The sequence below is a fragment of the Biomphalaria glabrata genome, chromosome 7 (genome assembly GCF_947242115.1).
Source record: "Biomphalaria glabrata chromosome 7, xgBioGlab47.1, whole genome shotgun sequence".
Lineage (NCBI taxonomy): Eukaryota > Metazoa > Mollusca > Gastropoda > Planorbidae > Biomphalaria > Biomphalaria glabrata.
The window spans coordinates 5,253,441-5,274,869 of NC_074717.1; the positions used below are offsets into that span (position 1 = coordinate 5,253,441).

A 21,429-nucleotide genomic window follows, 5' to 3' on the forward strand; every position below is an offset into this window, starting at 1 on the left:
ATAAATCAAGTAATTATGGTCGAATTTTAAGTAACACTAGCTGAAAATTTTCGATAGAATAAAAAGAAACTATATTTTATAGGCTTCTGATTTAAATGCGAAATGGTTTTCTTGTTTATTTTTTTAACTGTGTCGACTGCTTTCTGCTCAATAACTTAACCCTTCAGTATCAGAAAAGCATGAGCAATGATTATTGATATCATTTAGACATCTATGATCTAGATCTATGTAATGTTTTTGTTAATAAATAATCTAAGATATAGATCTAGATATGAAGTATGAATTCAATCAATGCTAGACTATTATTATAGTAATTATATATTAGTCATAGATCGAACACCTTCAAGTTACTTATCATTATCAAACACCTTACACCTCCATAATCTGAGTCCATAGAGTCGAGGCTCCATCAGACTCCATCTCCAAACTGAAACTCAGTAACTTTGAGTGGTATTGTATAATAAATAAAAGCCACAGTATAATGTATATTTTCATTATTTTGTAAAATTGAAATTCTCTTTTAATAGTTTAATGATAATGCTTTATTTTGATGATTATTACGAAACTAGTCCATTCCTATTGTGCATGATCCATTTCCTTATATATAGTAGCTTCTTATATTTTGGACACCCCATCAAATTCTCCTTCAATGAACGGGTCGCTTTTTTTGTTTGTAATTCATTTGTTTTTATGTTTGGAGCAAAAATCAACGTTTCGGGACTGCGCATGTCCAATTTTAGATAAGTTCCGGTAATTTTGTTCCGTTTTTCCAAAGCAGATGGCAGTTTTTTAGATTCTCGGTAACCATGTATGTAAAGCTGTTGTTTTAACCTCCCCCGGCAATTCATACCCATATAAGGGATGAAGGCTATATTATGAGCCTGTTTGATTGTAGGCTGATGGGCATATCAAAATAAGCTTCCAAACATCTTTAGAAAGACATTCCAATCACATTTATACCGTTAGCTGCTAAATAAAATTTAATAAGGGGGTGTACAACGAATAATAATGAATTCAGCTCATTCTCCTTCATTGGACACAGCAAAATCGTAATAAGAAATATTATTGGGATTAATAAATCTATGATTTTTTCAATGAATAAGCTTGACCTAGATCGAGATGTCTATAATATATAATTTATGAATGAAAGAAAAAGTGCGGGCTGCTAATTTGAAGCCAGAGACCATGCCCACTGCAGGTGATCACTCCAGATGAGCTGGCAGTGAGGAGAAGTATACACTCAGCTTGTAGTGTCACAAACTATCCAACATGCAGTGGAGGGAAGGGGGAGAGAGTCATGAAAAGAATTATAAGCATCTATGGGAGGGAGGGGGGTGTTAATGTGTCACAAAACAAACATCCAACTTATGAAAACAAGAAGAGGGTCCTTGGATGGCAATTAAAAAAAAGACAGAGGAAATACATGTAGCCAATGTAGCCTAGTTGAAAATATCATGTTTATTAAATTATAATAATTAATTTATAGATATATAATCTATATAGATTTATTTCTGTCTGTTTCTACACATTGATTACATAGGTATATAAATAATAAACTATAAATGATATATATATATATATTCTTTATATATTCTATATATAGAGTACTAGAGAGAGAGAGAGAGAGAGACAGAGAGAGAGTATATGAGGAAATAAATACATATATTGCAATAGTGAATCTACTTCTTTTAATGCAATCTAAAAAAAATTTAAGTAGCACAGATATAATTTATTAGCAATTACATAGTGGTGTACAATGACGGTGCTCACTGTCCAATTGAGGAGAAAGCCCAAAAACTGCGTTCAATATAGGAGCATGAAGTGACCCACTTTATTTTAAAATAAAATCTTGACTATGAGTGGTAATACAAAGGAATACAGCTATTTTTATAGTCCTTTAGTTGCAGAATAAGAATCTGCTTTCAGTTTTTTTGTAAGTTAAACCTTCACCAAATAAAAAAATAAAATAAAAATTTGACCTAGTTCCCGTAAGTCGGTGTTCAGGTATAAGAATCTACTATAGTAGATCTATATAGTATAATATAGTTTAGACATTTAGTTTCATTTGACTCATAAAATTAAAAATATGATAAAAGATCTTAATGATCCTTCTCACCTGTTGAATGTTGCTATTTTTCATGGAAGAAGGTTACTTCTGCATGCATCACTTCACATTCACCTAATCTATCCCTTATTAGTTTGTTCAGCTGTAGGGGCACCAAGCAAGATTGTACGACTGTCTTTCTCCATTCCTGTTTCTTGCCTTGGATAGAACCTCTTTCAATTTCCATTCTTTTATGTTGTATTCCCATGCTTTATCTGCCTGCCTGTTCTTCTTTTTCCTGGTACTGTTCCCTGCATACATATACTATGCAAAATAAGCTTGTCTTTTCCTTGTAATTTGGTGCTGTCAAGTTGTCAGCTTCAACTGCATTTGTCCTATGGCCCATTTCTTCCACCATGTTTAGTAAGCTGTCTATTGTATATGTTTAGCATCTTAGTAACTTGCCATTCCTGCCACCACATTTTTTTCTTTTTATCTCTTCTTATTGGTCACTTTCATCACGCCTACAATGTCTTGAAGTATGGGTTTCAGTCGTACTTGTGATTGTGCATTGTTTCCTAATACTGTTAATTGTTATGTTCCTTAAGAATAGCCATACTTTCTTTGCTGCTCAAACACTTGTTATGATGTTGGACTAAAACTTAAACATATGTTCACTCTTCTTAAAATCATAACACTCGTCAACACTCGGATCCAACTTTTACTTTGTTCAGTTTACCCATTTCATCAACACACTAACATTGAGTGTCATCACAACTCTTGGTATATGCGTAGTATATTTTGTCATAGAACATGTCCCACAAATCTCATGTGACTCTCTGTCACAACTTCACTAAGTGTTTGACTCCCAGTTCGGCATAGGATCACTAGATCTAGTGATTCTAGTCAAGAGTAGTCAGTAGAGTGTACGAGATGAGCTGCTCAGGGGGTTCCAAATCAGGCAGCAGTATATTGGTCTAGCCATCTGAGCTAACAATAACAATAAGTAGATTAGAATTGAGTAGAGATAGATCTATATTTATTAAACTTCAGATGAATTGTATGAATAGATAATGCATATATATATATATAGATATAAATTCAATATCATTCTAAGACATGTTTATGTCCAGTCTATGCCTCTGCACTCTAGTCTTTTAGTCTATTTCTGTCTAATTATGTAATCTATTGATCTAGCTAAGGCTATTTCTAACCGTAAATTTGTTTTGTAGAATTTAGACCTGTAATGTTTGACTTATCTAGATCTAGAGTTAGGTCTAGATTAAATCATCAACTCCATATCTAAATCCAGATTTTCTTTTCATTGCTTTTTCAGATCTAGTTTACAATAAAATCTTATTCACAAAAGATGCCTAAACCTTTCCATGCATTTAAAAGCAAGAAACATTTTAACTCAAAGCATTCTCGTTCGCACAATCATGATGCCAACGAATCATTGAATGATGAAAGTTTTGGGAGTGAAGCAAAGGTTAAACTTGGCGTTATCTCGGAAGAGCTTTTATCATATTATCGCAATGTATCACAATCTTTAAATAATGATTTTGAAGACTCTGATTCAAAAGGTTTGTAAACTATATTAACATCAATTTAATTTTAGTTATAGTATAGGTTTAGCTGGGCTCTGGGCTAGGGGCTACTGTAGTACACATTTACAGTTTTTAATTTTTAAACATAAAAGTAAAGTACCTCTTTCAGACCTTGTGATTTGTAAGGCAGATGATATAAAGGTCATTTGTTGTTGTTTTTTTTTGCTGATGGTTAACGGGCTGTCCACTAGTGCATAATAGAGAATGCTAAGAAATTTATATAATAGAATATAAAACATTTTATATAAATTCTGGTTAACATGTTAACGTAATTGTCTACGTTATTATTTTCCACGTTCTGACAGTTGTTCATTTCTCACATTTGCACATTCTACCCTGTTATCATTAAACTTCAATAAAATTTTGTTTGTAATCAGAAAACATTACTTTTGGTATAGAATTATAGGAGAATGCATGCTCTTTTTATATAACACAAATGCAAGTTTAGAAAAAACAAAAAAAAAAAATTTAATTTAATGGGGTCAAATCAACTATAGTATAGTTAATTAGGAGAGAAAGAGTTAAATCACCAGTAGTTGGGTGGTATACTTTACTGTAGTTTAATTAAGTAGCCTAATTGAACTACAATTGATAGCCTCAAGGAGTAATTACCAGTAACTGGGTAGCCTCAAGGAGTAATCACCAGTAACTGGGTAGTCTTAAGGAGTAATAATTGTAGGCTGGACTATTTTATCATCTTTGCTGATGACTTCTTGCTAACATGTACAACATGTGACATGGTCATATAAAATCCCACTAATCATATTTTCCAAAATTATAGTGATTACTAAAACCAAATTAACATAGATATAATAGTGTTTATTATTAGAATAATTTGCGATTTCTAATAAAAAACTATGACATTGTTACAACTAATTTTTGCTTCGCTTGAAAATAACAAGTACAAGTCAACATACCTTTGAATAAAAAATGTCCCTTAGGACTATGAAAATGCTTTTATTTTGATCTCCTTTTAGATCAGTTTCTTAACAATGTCTACGCATCCTTAAAAGAGGATGGCATACAAGTGTCTCAGAATCAGACAGTCAGCAGAATCTTGGAGGTGCTATTTGCTCACAGTCAACCTTATCACATGACAGAACTCTTCAAGAGCTTATCACGGGAACTCAACATCGTCACTTTTGACCGTTTTGCTAGTCATGTGTTCCAGGCTTTAATCAAATACTTGCCTGCCATGTATGAAGTAAATGATGGTTCAACAACATCGCCTTTGAAGGTACGCAAGTTATCAATATATTTATTCAGTGATCTGATTGTTTACATTAGTATTATTCTGATATTAAGCGCTTTTTTATTCTTTTTTTTTTTTTTTTGTCAAACTAGAAATCTGTTGAACAGATCTGCACATATATGGAATCACATATGATTGACATAATGACACACACTTATGGGAGCCATGTTCTTCGAGCATTTTTACAAGCAGTAGGAGGTGTGGAGGTACAGGAAGAAGTTTTAAGAAGCAGAATGTCTCGCACCCAGAAGAAAGGTACAGAAAAGTTTTGCTAGTTTTTTCTGTGTTTTTTTTTTTATTTCTTTTCATTCCTTCATTAAACTCAGCAAGATAGATTTATTGAATTTGTTGGTGTTTTTTTTCTTTTCATTCCTTCATTAAACTCAGCAAGATAGATTTATTGAATTTGTTGGGTTTTTTTTTTTTCTTTTCATTCCTTCATTAAACTCAGCAAGATAGATTTATTGAATTTGTTCGTTTTTTTTTTCTTTTCATTCCTTCATTAAACTCAGCAAGATAGATTTATTGAATTTGTTGGGGTTTTTTTCCTTTTCATGAACAGATGATATAGTGTCACAAGTCAGTTGTTCTGGAAAGGCGCTATCTGAAGATTTCAGGTCATCCTTTGTGAAACTTAAAGATAAAGTTATAAAGCTCTGTAATTTTGAAGGTAAATTGTCAAATTGTTGCTATCCATCATTCAAGTTTATATTCCTTCATTTCACTGAAACTGTCAGAGAAAGTAGCAAGCCGAACCCCAAAAGATGGATAAACCAATGAGGCGGAATTGTGGTTTTTATATTTGTTGAGATATGTGTTAGTATCAAAAGTATCATGTTACTGATAAGCCTACACTTCTGAATTTTCTGCAACTTTCATACAAATTTGGTTCAGGCATCGGTTTTAGTGCTATTAGTTGTTTGTTTTTTTTAAAAATCAGAATTTAAAAAAAATGCTTTTTTTTTTCTAATGAAATTTTTACATGTAAAATTCATTAAATAAACATTTTTATTAAATGTTTGAAAGAATTGACATCCATTGCTTCACTAAACATGTAGTTTCCTGTTTAAAAATGTACTGTGGTAAAAAAAAAAAAAGGCATTTAATAAATCTTATCTGCTGCTAAGTCAAATATTAGTATGAAATATTAATAGAAATTGAGTAAACTATATATATATTGTATAGTAAAAGTAGAACTCTTAGTAACTTTGTTAATAAATCTACCTTAGACTTAAACAAATTTAGTATTTCTAGAATGTTAAGTGCCGTGCCATAACTTTGCAATGGTAGAAAATTACTGATCTGAAATCTACTTGCATGTTTGTTCATTTTTTAGTATTATTTGAGTGTGTGTGTGTTTCAAATGACTAATTGGGGAGAGGAGGGGTCGTGTATGACATTGTTACTGATTGGGGCCATAATTTCTTGATTTTTTAAATGAGTATCTCTCATTGTAAGCCTTTGAGCTAGGATAACTGACCATAATAGATAAATGACCATAAAATATATCTTATTTAATTTACTTAATAGTTATTTTCCAATAACTAACATATCAGCAATACTGTTTGGTGGGTGGTTCATTTTTATTAGTTACTCTCTGTACCTTTTTTTTTATTAACACAAATGTCAAAAGGTCGTTATATTTTTATGTGTTTAATCTCATGGTTCAAGTACTTGTCATAAGTTAAAGAAACAAACAATTGGGACGAGTAGGCTTGACTAGATATGACTTTGCAAGTCTGTAACCTAAATAATCACAAAATAATCATTCAATAGACATACAAATTTAAATTGTCAATAGAAATACATATTTATAAGTGTCAATAGAAATATATATTAAAAAGCTACAGAGTTTGCAAGAGATATTTTTGTTTGTGAAGGTGTGATTTGCTTTTTCTTACATTGAATCTTAAAATGAACTCAGATTACTGGTACCTTACAACTGATCTTCCTGTGCATTAGTGTTTAACTTCAGCCTTCTCACTTTGGTTCTACATATTCATTTATACCCTGTCATTTTACTCTATCTCTCCATAATTATTTTCCGCGTTCAGAAGGAATTATTCATTTTTCCCATGTGTATTTCACTGGCTTGTTAGGGTTAAACATCAACAATGCTTTTCTTTAATCAGAAAATGTTATAATAATATAGATGCATGCCCTTTTAATGTAACACCAATTAAAGTTTATAAACCCAAAAATTAAGTTAATTTAATGAGGTCAAATCAACTATGGTTTCATCAGTCAAAAATTAAAAATAGGAATTCTTTGTGCCTGTTTATTGAACCTACAATTCTACAATTCATTTGTTTAATAGTCTACATTGTTACCAGTTTCTTTGATCTAATCAAATAATGGATCTGCGCCACGCTAGAGTATTATCGTCACTAGTTTCAGATCAGAACCACCATGCAGTGAGTGAAAGTCTTAGAGCCCTAGTTTAACATAATGATGTGTGTGGCCTCTAGAAAAGGAGAGTGTTTTTTGTTCTCGTGGGTGGTCATAGCAATGACCTCTCTTTTTTTTTTTTTTTTTCTCAGATCATTTAAAAGACGTCAACTACTGCCCAGTACTGCAGACTGTCTTATTGATCCTACACAAAACATCTCCCAGTGAATACTACCAGCTGTCAAAGAGTATCATTGAGAAGACTTGCATCATGCCAGACAGTGAGGATGTGAATGCTAATGATGTCAGTAAGAAGTAAGTAGTGGATTTTTTGTTTTTGTTGTTATAAAGTTTCTTGGGGGGGCTGGTCTACCAGTTTTAAAGGATAAAAAGTTGGGGAGAAATTCTATTTTTAAATATATTTTTTTACACTTTTAAAAACTTGAATATTTTTTCACAAAATGTAAAAGTAAAGTTCCCCTTTCAGATCTTAGGGCAATGATGAAAAGATCATCTGTTTCTATGGCCTACGGCTAATGAGGGTGTCATCTGGCCAGCACAATGACCAAACGACTTTACTTTCCCCCCAACTAATGTCAGGTACCCATTAGAGCTGGGTGGACTCAGAAACGCCCTCACAAAATATTCCCTTAAGTAACAAACAAATGAAGGCGTGGTGGTTGAGTGGTGAAGGGTTTGGCTCTTGAACTGGGGTCCCAAGTTGGAATCCTGGGGAAGATTGGGAGTTCAATTTCAGGACCTTTGGGTGCCTCTGAGTTCACCCATCTCTAATGGGTACCTGAAATTAGTTGGGTAAAAGTAAAGGCGGTTGGTCATTGTGCTGGCCACATGACTGCGGGAGGTTTGGACTAGGAAGTAATTATCTTCAACTCTGAAGGAACATCCGAAACATGTAAAACATTTTCCAAACATTTTTTTTCCCTGATAACCGTGGGCAATAGAAACAGATGACCTTTATATCATCTGCCCTATAGATTGCAAGGTCTGAAAGGGGAACTTTTTACTTTAATAAACAAATAAATGTACCTATATCCAATTTTTAAAAAAGAAGATTATGTATCTTTTTATTAGATTTGTATAGCAATTCATTACTGATGCCAACTCAGAGTAAGGAGATGCCCCCAGCTCTGATTATCTTATCAAGTTTTTTTAATTAAATAAATATATTACTGTGTGGGCTTTGTTATTTTCATACTTGATTGTTACTGAACTCTTCTTCCACAGACTTCCACACATTGTCCAGAATGAAATAGGATCTTTCTTGATTGAGTTGTTGATATCCCTGGCCAGTGAGACGCAGTTCAAGGAGATTTACAATCTCGTTTTTAAAGACAAACTCATCTACTTCGCAGTTCATCCAGTGGCTGGCTTTGTCCTGAGGACTTTATTGTCGTCTGTGTCTGACAAATCATTGGTAACTAGAACTGATTTACTTCATCACTTATCTGGTGGACTGCTTCCACATATGTGGATCATTGATATATGGTTGCTAGGGTTATCTTCCTTAACTCTTTCTCCATAATTATTTTCCACAGTTAAATGGATTTCTTCATTTTGCGCAGTAGTATTTCACTACCCATTTTTGATTAAGCTTCAATAATGTTTTTGTTTGTTATCAAAAAATGTTTTATTTGGTATCGAATTAAAGGGTAATGCATTCTCTTTATATAAGATAAAGTAAAGTTTATGAAATCAAACATTAATTTAATTTAATGAGTTTAAATCAATGATGCTATCGTCAATTAGAAGGGAAACAGTTAAAAGAAATGGTACCCCTTTTTAGACCTTGAGATCTATGACTGCAGATGACGTAAAGCTCATCTGTTTCTGTGGCTGATGGTTAACAAAGGTGTCGTGTGACCAGTACAACCACCACCAGCTGCCTTTACTTCTCTAAGTATGTCAGGTACCCTTTAGATTTGGGTAGACCCAGGAGCTATCTAAATATCCCTAAATTCAAAACTGCCAGTCTTGAGTATTGGTTCTATTTTCATTGTAGATTTGTGCCTGTTTTGTCCATAGGACTTAACTTTACCAAATGCTAATAATCCATTACAGTTTCTTTCTTTACTAGACTTATTGTAAAGACCAACTTTACCAAATGATAATAATCAATTACAGTTTCTTTCTTTACTAGACTTATTGTAAAGACTTGCTCACTTATCAAATACAAATGTTAAGTCTCAATCAGAACTCAGAATCTGAATATTTGACACATCTTATATTTGTGAGAGTGATGCATAGCTGAGTTTTAGATCTAGATCTCTTGAAACTACTTAAATGATCCTACTTTTCATTTTGTGTGCATTAAGACCATTAGATTTTTCTCTAAAAAAAAAATTAACTTCCTTGTTTTTAGTGTTTAAAATTAATTTTTTAAATTAATTTTTTTTTTTCAAGATGGAAGAAATAATGAGGACTCTACTTCAGTACACAGAAGACATCCTAGCTGTCAATCACATGGGTATAATAATAAAAATGGCTGAATGTTGTTGCCGAACAGGACATCTACAGAATGAGTTTTTAAAGGTATTTTTCTGGATTGCAGTTTAATGCAATACAATTTTTTTTTTTCAATAAATTTTATCAAAGCAAAGTAACCAGTAAACAAAATATTTCATTAATGCAAAAAATTAGTTTGATGCCATAAAAATAATTTTTGTTTTTAATCTATATTTTTAAACTTTTTTTTTTTTTTATTTAATCCTATGATTTTGCTCATTATGCAGGCCTTGATGATGGCTTTCCATTGTTATGAGCCTGAGTTGAGGCAGATCAAAATTGTTCCACTGCTAGCATCCCTCCAGACTTACGACATATTTTTTAGCAGTGATTCGGGCAACACAGGATCTAGTGAGGTAGACCTAATTACTTTATATAATTAAGTCATCTTTCTTTGAAATTCTATTTTCTTCAATGATTGTATTTATACACACTTTCAAAGAAGACTTATGCAGACATAGGTTCGTTTGTTTTTTATTTTGATAAATCATGTTAATAGACTCAAATCTTAAAGTATCAAAAACCATCTTGTAACACTGGGCATGTTTAAGTAATCACGTCAACTGGCTATTAGAATCAAAATTTAGTGTCTCAAGTAAGAATTAGTTGTATTGTAAAAAAAAATACAAAAACAAAATCTAATAAAATACTCAGACACAAAGATAAAGGCACATCTCTTATTCCGTATACTAGGACACACTGACCGGAATATTGGGTCACTTTGTGTATGTAAAGACAAACAAATTGATAATGTCATGCCAGATTTTTTTCAAAGACCTTGAAACACGCGTAATTTACAATTACTTTGAGAGAAAAATGGAAGGTTTAAAAGCTTGAAGAAAATGCCAATAAGGATGATAATAATCCAGAAATGTTTTTGTGCGGTGCTATAGTAGGGCGGCAAAACTGACTATCCAGGTCATTGTTCATTATTCTGTGATAGATGGTTATTGATCATTTATTCAACAATAATATTGTAAGTCAGTCAAGGTTTTCTATTAGTACAAGTGATTTATGTGAATCTGACCATCGAGGGAATACTTGTTTCATTGATTTGAGTTGGAAGGCATTGTACTCCAGCAAAATATATTCTACGCTCTGTTTCTTCCTTGTTTTTAAATAGAACTTGCAAGTCACATAAATTTGGTGGCAGCACTGCTTTCCAAAAGTAGAATCTTGACAAAATAATATGAAAGTTTAACAGGTTTTAGTTTACTTCAGTCTGACAATATAAGTTGATTTCTGAGCAGTTAAAAATGGTTAAGGGTTAAATACCTACAAACTCCCCCCTCCCCCCTTCCCATACTACATCCCACCTAAAAGGTTTGACTAAGGTTTTAAAAAAAAAATATTTTCAATGTACATCTTAGGCATTATTTCTTGAGATACAAATTTAGCCTTTTTGTTACATATATATTGTTATATATGAATGACATACTGCATTTTCTTTTTGTTTTTATTTATTAATGTTTACATTTAGAGATCTTTGTTTGGTTTTTCTTTCAAGCCATCAGGCCACTTGTTGAAAAGTGTCAATATCCATGGGTCTCTGTTCCTTCAACAACTGCTCCAGTTCAAGAACACCAAGCTGGTGGTCTCGAGTCTAATGGGCCTGTCACCTGCTGAGGTGGCTGCCCTCTGCGCTGACAAATATGGCAGCCACCTCATTGACACGTTTTTTCAAAGCAAAGCTGTACCCGATAAACAAAAGAATGCTTTTATCAAGTATTTACAGGTAAGTGATTTTAAGCTGTTTCTCTCTGTAAACTAGTTTTGGTTTTGTTTGAGCAGACTAAATAAGAGAGTTCTACCTTCAAATAAACCAGCGAGAGACTAAATAAGAGAGTTCTACCTTCAAATAAACCAGCGAGAGACGTGCAAGGTTTTTTAAAAAAAAATCACTGCCTTAAAATTGACTGCTTTGGAAAGTGTTTGGTTGTGACTTTGAATGGCTGGCTATTCTTTCTTTTTTTTTCTGCAACTCTGCATTTCATCTCTATTCCCTGACTGCCTAATATACAATAAATTTCAACTATTAATCTTGCACTATATGGCTACTTTGGTGTCAATATGGAGACAAATACCATCTATGATAACTGAATGATGTCTACTGTTTTGTCGATTTATTAAATTATTATTATTATTATAGCTTTTATATAACGCTACTTTCATGCTTACAGCATGCTCAGAGCGCTTTAGTTCCAATCTCATTTGTGGACCAGTAAGGGGGGGGGGTGGATGGGGTATCTAGGAGTTGGTTTTCCGTGCTGCCTTAAGGGGCTCAGTAAACACAACTCTGCCCGAGTCGGGTGTTGAACCTCGAGCCCCCTTCTAGGTAGCTGGAGTGATCGTTAAATGAACTTGTGTGTTACCCGTGCTTGTAATCGTGCTAGTATTTGTAATCGTGTTCGCATTATCGTAGTCTGTGAATCGTGACCAGTCTGTACTGTGTTATTGTGTGTATCAGTCGTGTTTTATTGAAATAAAGCCTTGTTTCTAAGGTTATGAATTGACTTAGTATATTACAATTTATTTCAATATTACCATTCTTAAATGGACAAGTTTTTGCGTCCCAATAGACTGGATGCTGATCCTAGTTCAACTAATGCTTCAGTTACATGGAAACATTGGATTTCTTGTTTTGACAGATTCGCAATGAAGGTAGGGGCTAGTGAAAGCGAACAGTTTGACCTGCTATGCAACTTTGTGTCTCCATCCTTATATCAGTATATTTCTACCTGTTCTAAATACTCAGAAGCAAAATCTATTCTTGAGAATTTATTTGTGAAGGCCCCTAATGAAACATTGGCCAGACATTTGCTTGCAACTTGCAAACAAGAAGTCGATCAAAGTCTTGATCAATTTGTACACAAGCTGAGAGTGATGGCCAGAGATTGTCAATTCCGAGCTGTCAGTGCTGACAAAAATGAAGAGGACGCCATTCGTGATGCCTTTGTTAGCGGCATGCGTTCGAGTGTAATTAGACAGAGGCTACTTGAGAAAAGATCCCTTGACTTGAAAATGGCTTTAGATATTGCCAAGACACTCGACATGGCCCAAAAAGAATCCAGTTCGTTTAGTATTCCTTCTCAATTGGTAGAGTCATCTCTTTCGTCATCGGCAATCTCAACCGAAGAAATGGTGGACTCAGAAACAATCGCAACAGTGAATACTAAATGTTTCTTTTGCGGAGGTAGTCGGCATCTCAGAGCGAAATGCCCTGCCAAAGACTGCATGTGTCATTCGTGCGGGAAAAATGGACATTTTTCGAAGGTTTGCAGGTCTCGCAACACTCCTATAACCAAAACAAAAGTCAAGACATCTAGCCACGAGATTAAAAGACAATCTTGTAAAGATTGTAGCTGCATTAAGGACTCTACACATCTAACATCACTAATTGCTACTTCGTCGGTACCTGGTTTAACTAAATCAACAGTACACATCTCTGTAAATGGCGTGAACCTAAAAGCCCTAATTGATACAGGTAGCGGGGAAAGCTACATTTCTTCAAACATACCAAGAGAGTACGATTGGTCAGTGACACGTTCAAAGCACAAAATTTCTATGGCGTCATCTCAACTGTCAAGCGTCACAAGAGGCCACATGCTTGCATCGCTAAAATACAAAGGGGAAGTTTACAATCAATTCAAACTTTCGTTACTAGATGAACTTTGCACTGATGTAGTGCTTGGGTTAGATTTCCTCGCATTACACAAAGAACTGATAATTCCATTCAACGGTGGTCGACCTGCATTTCATGTTTGCTCGCTCAATGCTGTGAAGGTAGAGGCACCACAATTGTTTGCAAATTTATCCCCTGATTGCAGACCTATTGCTACTAAATCTCGTCGTTACTCCTTCCAAGACACACAATTTATTAAAGCTGAAGTTGAAAAATTGATACGAAACGGTATCATTGAACCTTCCAAATCACCTTGGAGAGCTCAAGTCCTTGTCACGACCAATGAGAGGCACAAAAAGCGAATGGTCGTTGATTATAGCCAAACTATAAATAGATTTACTTACCTGGACGCTTACCCCATGCCTAGAGTGGATGAAATGGTGGAGAAAATTTCCAGGTATGAAATCTTTAGCACATTGGATCTGGAGAGTGCTTATCACCAAATACCTATCCAACAGAGCGAAAAGAAATACACAGCCTTCGAAGCTTGTGGTAAACTCTACCAGTTTTGCAGAATACCCTTTGGGGTCACTAACGGTGTAGCTTGCTTCCAGAAAACCATAGACACTATTATAGAAAAAGAAAAGTTGTCTGACACGTTTGCCTATGTCGACAATGTAACAATATGTGGTACAGATGTAGACTCCCATAACAAAAATCTGTTGCATTTTCAGAAGGTAGCTCTGGAATACGGAATAACTTTCAACGAAAGTAAAAGTGTATTTGCTACTAAGAAGGTAAAGCTGCTTGGATATGAAATATCCAAAGGGCATTTGAAGCCGGACCCTGATAGATTTCAAGCTCTGCGAGATTTGCCACCTCCAAAAGATCTGAAGTCTCAGAAAAGGATTGTAGGACTTTTGGCATATTATGCTCACTGGATACCGATTTGGAAATCGTATATGGGCGTACTGTGGGTTGCAGCTAATAAGTTCAACCTCCAAAGGGCATTTGAAGCCGGACCCTGATAGATTTCAAGCTCTGCGAGATTTGCCACCTCCAAAAGATCTGAAGTCTCAGAAAAGGATTGTAGGACTTTTGGCATATTATGCTCACTGGATACCAAATTTCTCCGACAAAATGTATCCTATAATGAAAAATCTAATTTTTCCTGTACCTACAGAAGTAAAAACAGCGTTGGAAGACTTGAAAGAAGAATTGCAGAAAGCAGCAATTTTCACCATAAAGTATGACCATCCTCTAATTGTGGAAACTGACGCTTCTGACATCGCAGTAGCTGCCACTTTAAATCAGGATGGAAGACCTATTGCATTCTTCTCTAGAACTCTTTCACCTAGTGAAAGGCATCAATCTGCCATAGAGAAAGAAGCAACTGCAATAATTGAAGCTATACGCAAATGGAAGCATTATTTGTGTGGCAATTATTTTACCCTTATTACGGACCAGCGGTCTATTTCATACATATTTAAAGACACTCATGACAAGAAAATTAAAAACGATAAGATACAAAGGTGGAAATTGGAACTGGCAAGCTTCAAGTTTGATATACAGTATAGACCTGGGAACGCCAACACAGCAGCAGACACCTTGTCTAGAGGGCACTGTGCAACCATGACGAAACAAAGTAGCCTGAAGACGTACCATGACTACCTGTGTCATCCAGGTGTCACTAGACTTCTACATTATGTCAGGTCAAAGAACTTACCCTTCTCGGTTGAAGAGGTCAGGCAGACCATTCAACAATGCAGAACCTGCAATAGAATTAAACCGCAATTCTATAAGGAATTTGCAGGTACGCTCATCAAGGCCACACAGCCGTTTGAAAGAATAAGTGTTGACTTTAAAGGTCCTTTGCCATCGGCTACTCGCAACAAGTACTTGTTAACAATGATTGACGAATATTCGCGGTTTCCATTCGCTTTTCCCTGTCCTGATATGACATCTAAGACAGTAATAAAGTGCTTCGACCAGTTATTTTTCCTATTTGGAACACCCAGTTACATCCACTCTGATCGTGGCTCATCATTTATGTCCACAGAAACTACAGAATATCTACATTCTAAGGGCATAGCCACTAGCAGGACAACGCCCTATAACGCAAAAGGAAATGGTCAAATAGAAAAGCTGAATAAAACATTGTGGGAGGCTATTTTATTAGCATTGGACTCAGGGAAGTTGGAACTATCACAGTGGGAATCTGTGTTGCCCCAGGCACTTCACTCCATTCGATCATTACTGTGTACTTCTACTAATGAAACTCCACACGAACGGATCTTCAAATTCAACAGAAGATCGCCAACGGGAACATCCTTGCCTACTTGGCTACAGAACCCAGGCAAAGTATTACTAAAATCACCTGTAAGATCTTCAAAATTTGACCCATTGGTACAAGAGGTTGAACTTATTAGCTGCAACCCACAGTACGCCCATATACGATTTCCAAATGGCCGGGAGGAGACAGTGTCGCTTAGGCAGCTGGCGCCGAAGGAAAGTTCCACGAACGACTATTTCGAACCAGAGAACGGTATTCTGCCTCAAGAGGTCGGTGACTCTTTGGATCTCTCACCAGGGAGTCGCTACGTGCCTGAAACTATCAGTAATTCACAGAGTCCCACCCCAATGATGTACAACCAGCCAGAAGTCATCAGTGACTCACAGGGGAGCCACCCAATGCCAGAGGCCAATATTGACTCGAGTCCCGTACAGGACAGTTACGACTTGCAAGGAGAAAAGTCTACGCCAGAGATACCTCCGGATCCTTCCCTTCATACGCATGGCTATAACCTAAGACCCAGAAAGAAATGAAGGAGGGGTGAATGGAGTGATCGTTAAATGAACTTGTGTGTTACCCGTGCTTGTAATCGTGCTAGTATTTGTAATCGTGTTCGCATTATCGTAGTCTGTGAATCGTGACCAGTCTGTACTGTGTTATTGTGTGTATCAGTCGTGTTTTATTGAAATAAAGCCTTGTTTCTAAGGTTATGAATTGACTTAGTATATTACAGTAGCCAAGCCAAGTTCAAGTGCACTTGGCCTCTCGACCACGCTTCCATGTTTGTTTGTTTTTTATTTGCAGAGATGAAGATTTAAGTAAGAGTAAAAGTATATTTCTAAGTAAGTTTAAGATTCAACATCAGGTGTCTCATAACATTATGCTAATAGTGTTCTCACTTAACTTGATCTGTAGGGTAACTATGTCAATATAGCTTGCAACAGAAATGGCTCAAGGTGTTTAGAAAACATTTGGAAAAGTTGTTCCTTGAAACAGAGAGAAACAATAGCAGATGAACTGTGTCAGGTAGGGCAAATATGTGTTGTTAAAATGTTGTTGGGTTTTTTATTTAAATGCCCTAAGTTTATACCTAGGAGACCCGGTGGGTGGCTGAGCGGTAAAGTGCTTGGCATTAATCTCTTTTGTGGACCAGTGGGGGGGGGGGAGGGTATCTAGGAGTTTGGTTTTCCGTGCTGCCTTTAGGCACTCAGTAAACACAACTCTGCCCGAGTCGGGTATCGAACCTCGAGCCCCCTTCTAGGTAGCCAAGCCAAGTTCAAGCGCACTTGGCCTCTCGACCACGCACAAATCCTGGTGGACAGGGATCTTTAATTTTGGGATTTTTGGGCTCCTCTGAGTTCAATCAACTCTAATGGATACCTCACACTAGTTGAGGAAAAGTAACGGCAGTTGTTTGTTGTGCTGGCCTCATGACACACTCATTAACCATGGGCCACAGAAACAGATGATCTTAGATCATTGTAGATGGCAAGGTCTGAAAGGGGAACTTTACTTTGTTTAAGTTTATACCTAGTCATACACTCATTTTGGTTGTGGTCTTAACCAATTCCAAGATTACTTTGATCTTAAACTTTCCATAGAGAACTGACTCTGTATCAAGTGCAAAACCTGGCAAGAGTTTGATCTTTTGACCCTTGTTGTAGCAACAAAAACTTTTTTTTGTAAAATCCACATCGCCAAGAGTCCTGGCTGTAACTGTAATGTCACTTGTGAAAGCTGTTTAAAATCTAGTTTAGTGCAATATGCAAGAAATTCCAGTTTTTTGGCCTCGTGGTAAACTTTTTAAAATACTCACTTTCTCCATCTTTTTTTTACCATCCAAAATGAAATCTTCTAACTAGAAGGTACTGGTAGGTAACAAAAAAATACATGTTATTGAAGATCAAAGGAAAAAAAAAGGGTTCCTAAACAAAAGTACATTTGAAATGCACATTGAAGTTGCAAATATTCTTGACTTTTTATATTTTTCTCTCCAGAAACAAGAGAGGGTTGAGAGTGACAATTTTGGTCGTTTTCTGTACAGGAATTTCGCTCTGTTCAAATTTTCTCACCGCAAACAGGAGTGGTTAGAAATTCAAGGGGCCAGCTTGAAGAAGCAAAGACTTCTTGATGAAGTTTTGAAAGGTAAAAAACTAGAAATGGGATAAATAATTGTCTTAGTTCTGTTTCATCTTTTGTCCTGGAGCTGTTGAACAGAGCTAGAAATCTTGTGAGGCCTTAGGAATAATTGAGAGAGAGAGCTAAGGGATCTTGTTTTGAAGCTTCTAATCACAGATTTTATATTTTGCTATTAAGTAAAGATAGATCTTTCATAGTTTTGTTCTAAGGCTCACACAGACTCACCCAGCATAGTTTTGTTCTAAGGCTCACACAGACTCACCCACTATCTCCAAACAGATGCACCCAGATGAATTATTGGTAGTGGTTGCTATAATTATTAAATAAAATCATCGCACTGCTTAGTACTATTTTGTTTTTAAACGTTTTAGAATATATCAAACACGAAATTTTCATGTTCATTCCTTTTACAGGCACAGACACAAAACCTGCACTTAAAGATGAAGGAAAGCAACCTAAAAAGAAACATAAAACTCATCAAATTGTAAGTTGGTAAAACCAGTTGTAAACAATCTCCCTCTCCCCTTTTTTTTTTTTTTTTTTTAAATTTTAATGTTGTCAATTTCTTCACTAAAAAATAACAGTAAATGTTTTGTTTGTTAAATGTGTAATAATATATATATTTATTCAAATAAATGTTGAGTTTGTAAATAATTATTGGGGGGGGGGGTTGTTTTTTTATAAGGTACCGGTAATATAAAATTGTGGAGCATGGTGGTGAAAGTCTAGGTCTAGATTGCTTAAGATTATTTTTAATATAGCATACAGTTTGTGGCATGCTATGTAAAAAAAAATAAAAGTAAAGTTTCCCTTTCAGACATTTTGGTCTACAGGGCAGATGATGTAAAGGTCATCTGTTTCTGTGGCCTACGGTTGGTTAATGAGAGTGCCATGTGGCCTGCACAACAACCAACCGCCTTTACTTTTCCCCAACTAATGTAGGTACCCATAAGAGCTGGGTGGACTCAGAGGCACCCAGAGATCCTAAAACTAAAAATTTCAGTCTTCACCAGGATTCGAACCCGGGACCCCCGATTCAGAAGTCAAGCGCGTCCTCATGCTATGTAAGCTGGACTTAAAAAAATAAGTCAGTTAAAAAAACAGGGGTGGAGGTGGGTCCTAAAAAGAAGAATGGTATTTGGCTTTTTGTTTTATGTGATTTAGAATACACAAGTACAGAAAAAGTGATTTATTAATAATTAATTATATCTGTTGTAGGCAATAATAGTTTTATTCTTGATGACTTAATTTAAAGTAGTATTACTGGCAGAATTAATTACCAATCTAAACCATAGTCATCAGTTTAATTTCAATTAGTAATGCTATCAGAATAATTGACAATCTAGACCATAGTCACTAGAATTAAAAAAATTTGTCAAGGCACTATGACCTAACATAGTACCCAATAACGAGGTAGAAATCTTGCAGCTTTTTGCACAGAAAAGTTAAATTAGGAAAACAAAAATATGATGTAACTAAGTTTTCATTTTGAATTTCAAAACAAAACATTTACATAAAATACCAAATTCTTCAAAAAGTATTCTAACAAGGAAATTTCCTTTAAAAAAAAATTCCTGCTTAATTGATTTTTTTTTCTCATGTTTAAGTTCAGAAAATAAATTTCCATTATCTTAAATTAACTTTTTTTTTTTTAAATAATTAGTCATCATCATTGAACCCCCTAGTCACAGCCCTGGTGGGGGCTTGGGAGACCTAAATCCCTCCTTTATAGGCCCTGAATTAATGCCCTGCTATTGCATGTCATGCATAATTAATAATGATAATTATAGCTTTTATATAGTGCTACTTTCATGCTTATAGCATGCTCAGAGCATTATGATACAATCTCATTTGTTGACCACTGGGGGGAGGCGGTATCTGGGAGGTTTTCCATGCTGCCTTTAGGCGCTCAGTAAACACAACTCTGCTCGACTCGGGTGTCGAACCTCAAGCCCCCTTCATAGGTAGCCAAGCCAAGTTCAAGCGTACTTAGCCTCTCGACCACGCTTCCCACATTTGTTTATAAATTATTATACATTTGTTTCAATTCATTGAAAAAAATTGTGTTGCTAAATAAAGTAAATTAATTATCATATTATTTGTAAATCTTAACACACACAGAATTAGTTTATTTCAGCCATCTTTTTTTCTTTACAATCAGCTTTAAATGTTTGTTTTTTTCTTTTCCGAACAGGCTAATGAAAGTGTGACAGAACCTGCCAGTAAAGAACAATTTTCTCCTGTAACACTTTGTACAACAGCTGAGGAAGACACGCAACCAACAGTTGCTTCAGATTCTTCGCAACATAACAAACGGAAACGGAAACATGAGAAGAAAAGAGTGATTCGCAAACCTGAGTTAGACGAGTCTATTCCCCTGCAAGAGAAAGTTAAGGAAGAAAAAAAAAAGAAAAAGAAAAAAAGAAAAACAGATGTGGACAATGAAACTGAGGCTATCCCAGACACCCCAGACACAGAAAAATCAGAACACCTGAAAAAGAAAAAACACAAAAAGAAATAAATTCACTTTGATAAGCACAGGCTTCATTCTTCTGTGATTTCTTATAAAATACGTTTTTTGTCTTTTAAGATAAAAGATCTAAAATTGACTAACTGACAGTAATACTAAAAATTAAATATGTCATGCGCATTTGCATAATTATGCTTCGCCAATAGCTTTCTCATTGTTATGCTTTGCAGGATAAAAAATGTTTGTTTTTAAAATGTTTTACATGTTTCGGATGTTCCTTCACATTTGAAGATAATTTACTTCCTAGTCCAAACCTCCCCCAGGACGATGAGGGATGGGAGCGGGCAGGGTTTGAACCCGGGACCAACGATAAGTCAGAACAACATTCCAGCGCGCAAACCGCACCGCAAAACGACCAGGCAGCCATCCTCCCTTGTGTTCCTTGTAACTGGAAGTTTTTGGTGCTTTTGGGGGTCTTTTTGGGGTGATAATGTTTTGTTCCCCTTTAGTGGGGTTCCTGGCTTGGGACTGCGCATTAGAGTCAAGCTTGATCTGGGTGTAGACTGTAAAAGCATGTGTAGATTTGTTCTGAGGGCTCTGTCTGGGCCATACTTGGTCAGTGGCATTGTGGGCCTTGTATTGTATCTCTGATGAAGGTGTGCTTTTATGACATGCTAGCACTTTTATCAAAGTACATTCATCTGAAAGCATAATCAAGTAATTATATTGATTATTTGCTTTCCTTGATTATTATTATGAACAGGAGCTCAAGTCATCTTATTAAACATTTGTTAATCAATGCATATACTGTGATGTTAGTACATTTGGATTACTTGTTTTGGCTTAATTAACATATTTGATGACTCAACTGTCAGGGGTGCCCAGGCAGAGGAGCCAAGGCAAAAATACAACCCAGACACATGTTCCTATTACTTTTTAGGCAGTCACTAAGAAACGGTTTTGATTGATTTACAATCTAAGTTGCAGAAATTCAAGAAAACTCAAAAGCTTTCTATCAAACCGTTGTATTAGTTTTCTTTATTTTCCCCAATATATATATATATACAAGTCTTCAGTATCATAGTACAAAA

General features: G+C 35.3%; 1 protein-coding gene across 2 annotated transcripts; it reads left to right on the forward strand.

Annotated features, from left to right (window-relative positions):
* The first annotated feature begins 150 nt into the window (after nucleotides 1-150).
* On the forward strand, nucleotides 151-20,403 carry LOC106066166 (nucleolar protein 9-like). 2 transcript variants are annotated; one of them, XM_056035972.1, is made up of 14 exons: nucleotides 151-228; nucleotides 3,381-3,627; nucleotides 4,629-4,888; nucleotides 4,996-5,158; nucleotides 5,466-5,573; nucleotides 7,444-7,606; nucleotides 8,537-8,726; nucleotides 9,713-9,841; nucleotides 10,042-10,170; nucleotides 11,322-11,549; nucleotides 16,645-16,755; nucleotides 17,727-17,874; nucleotides 18,282-18,352; nucleotides 20,063-20,403. In XM_056035972.1, exons 2-14 carry the CDS (start codon nucleotides 3,414-3,416, stop codon nucleotides 20,387-20,389), a joined length of 2,241 nt encoding a protein of 746 aa, XP_055891947.1. In that variant the 5' UTR covers nucleotides 151-228; nucleotides 3,381-3,413; the 3' UTR covers nucleotides 20,390-20,403. The 2 variants fall into 2 exon arrangements, with proteins under 2 accessions (XP_055891947.1, XP_055891950.1); XM_056035975.1 differs by lacking the exon at nucleotides 151-228 and adding an exon at nucleotides 324-450.
* The last annotated feature ends 1,026 nt before the right edge of the window (nucleotides 20,404-21,429 follow it).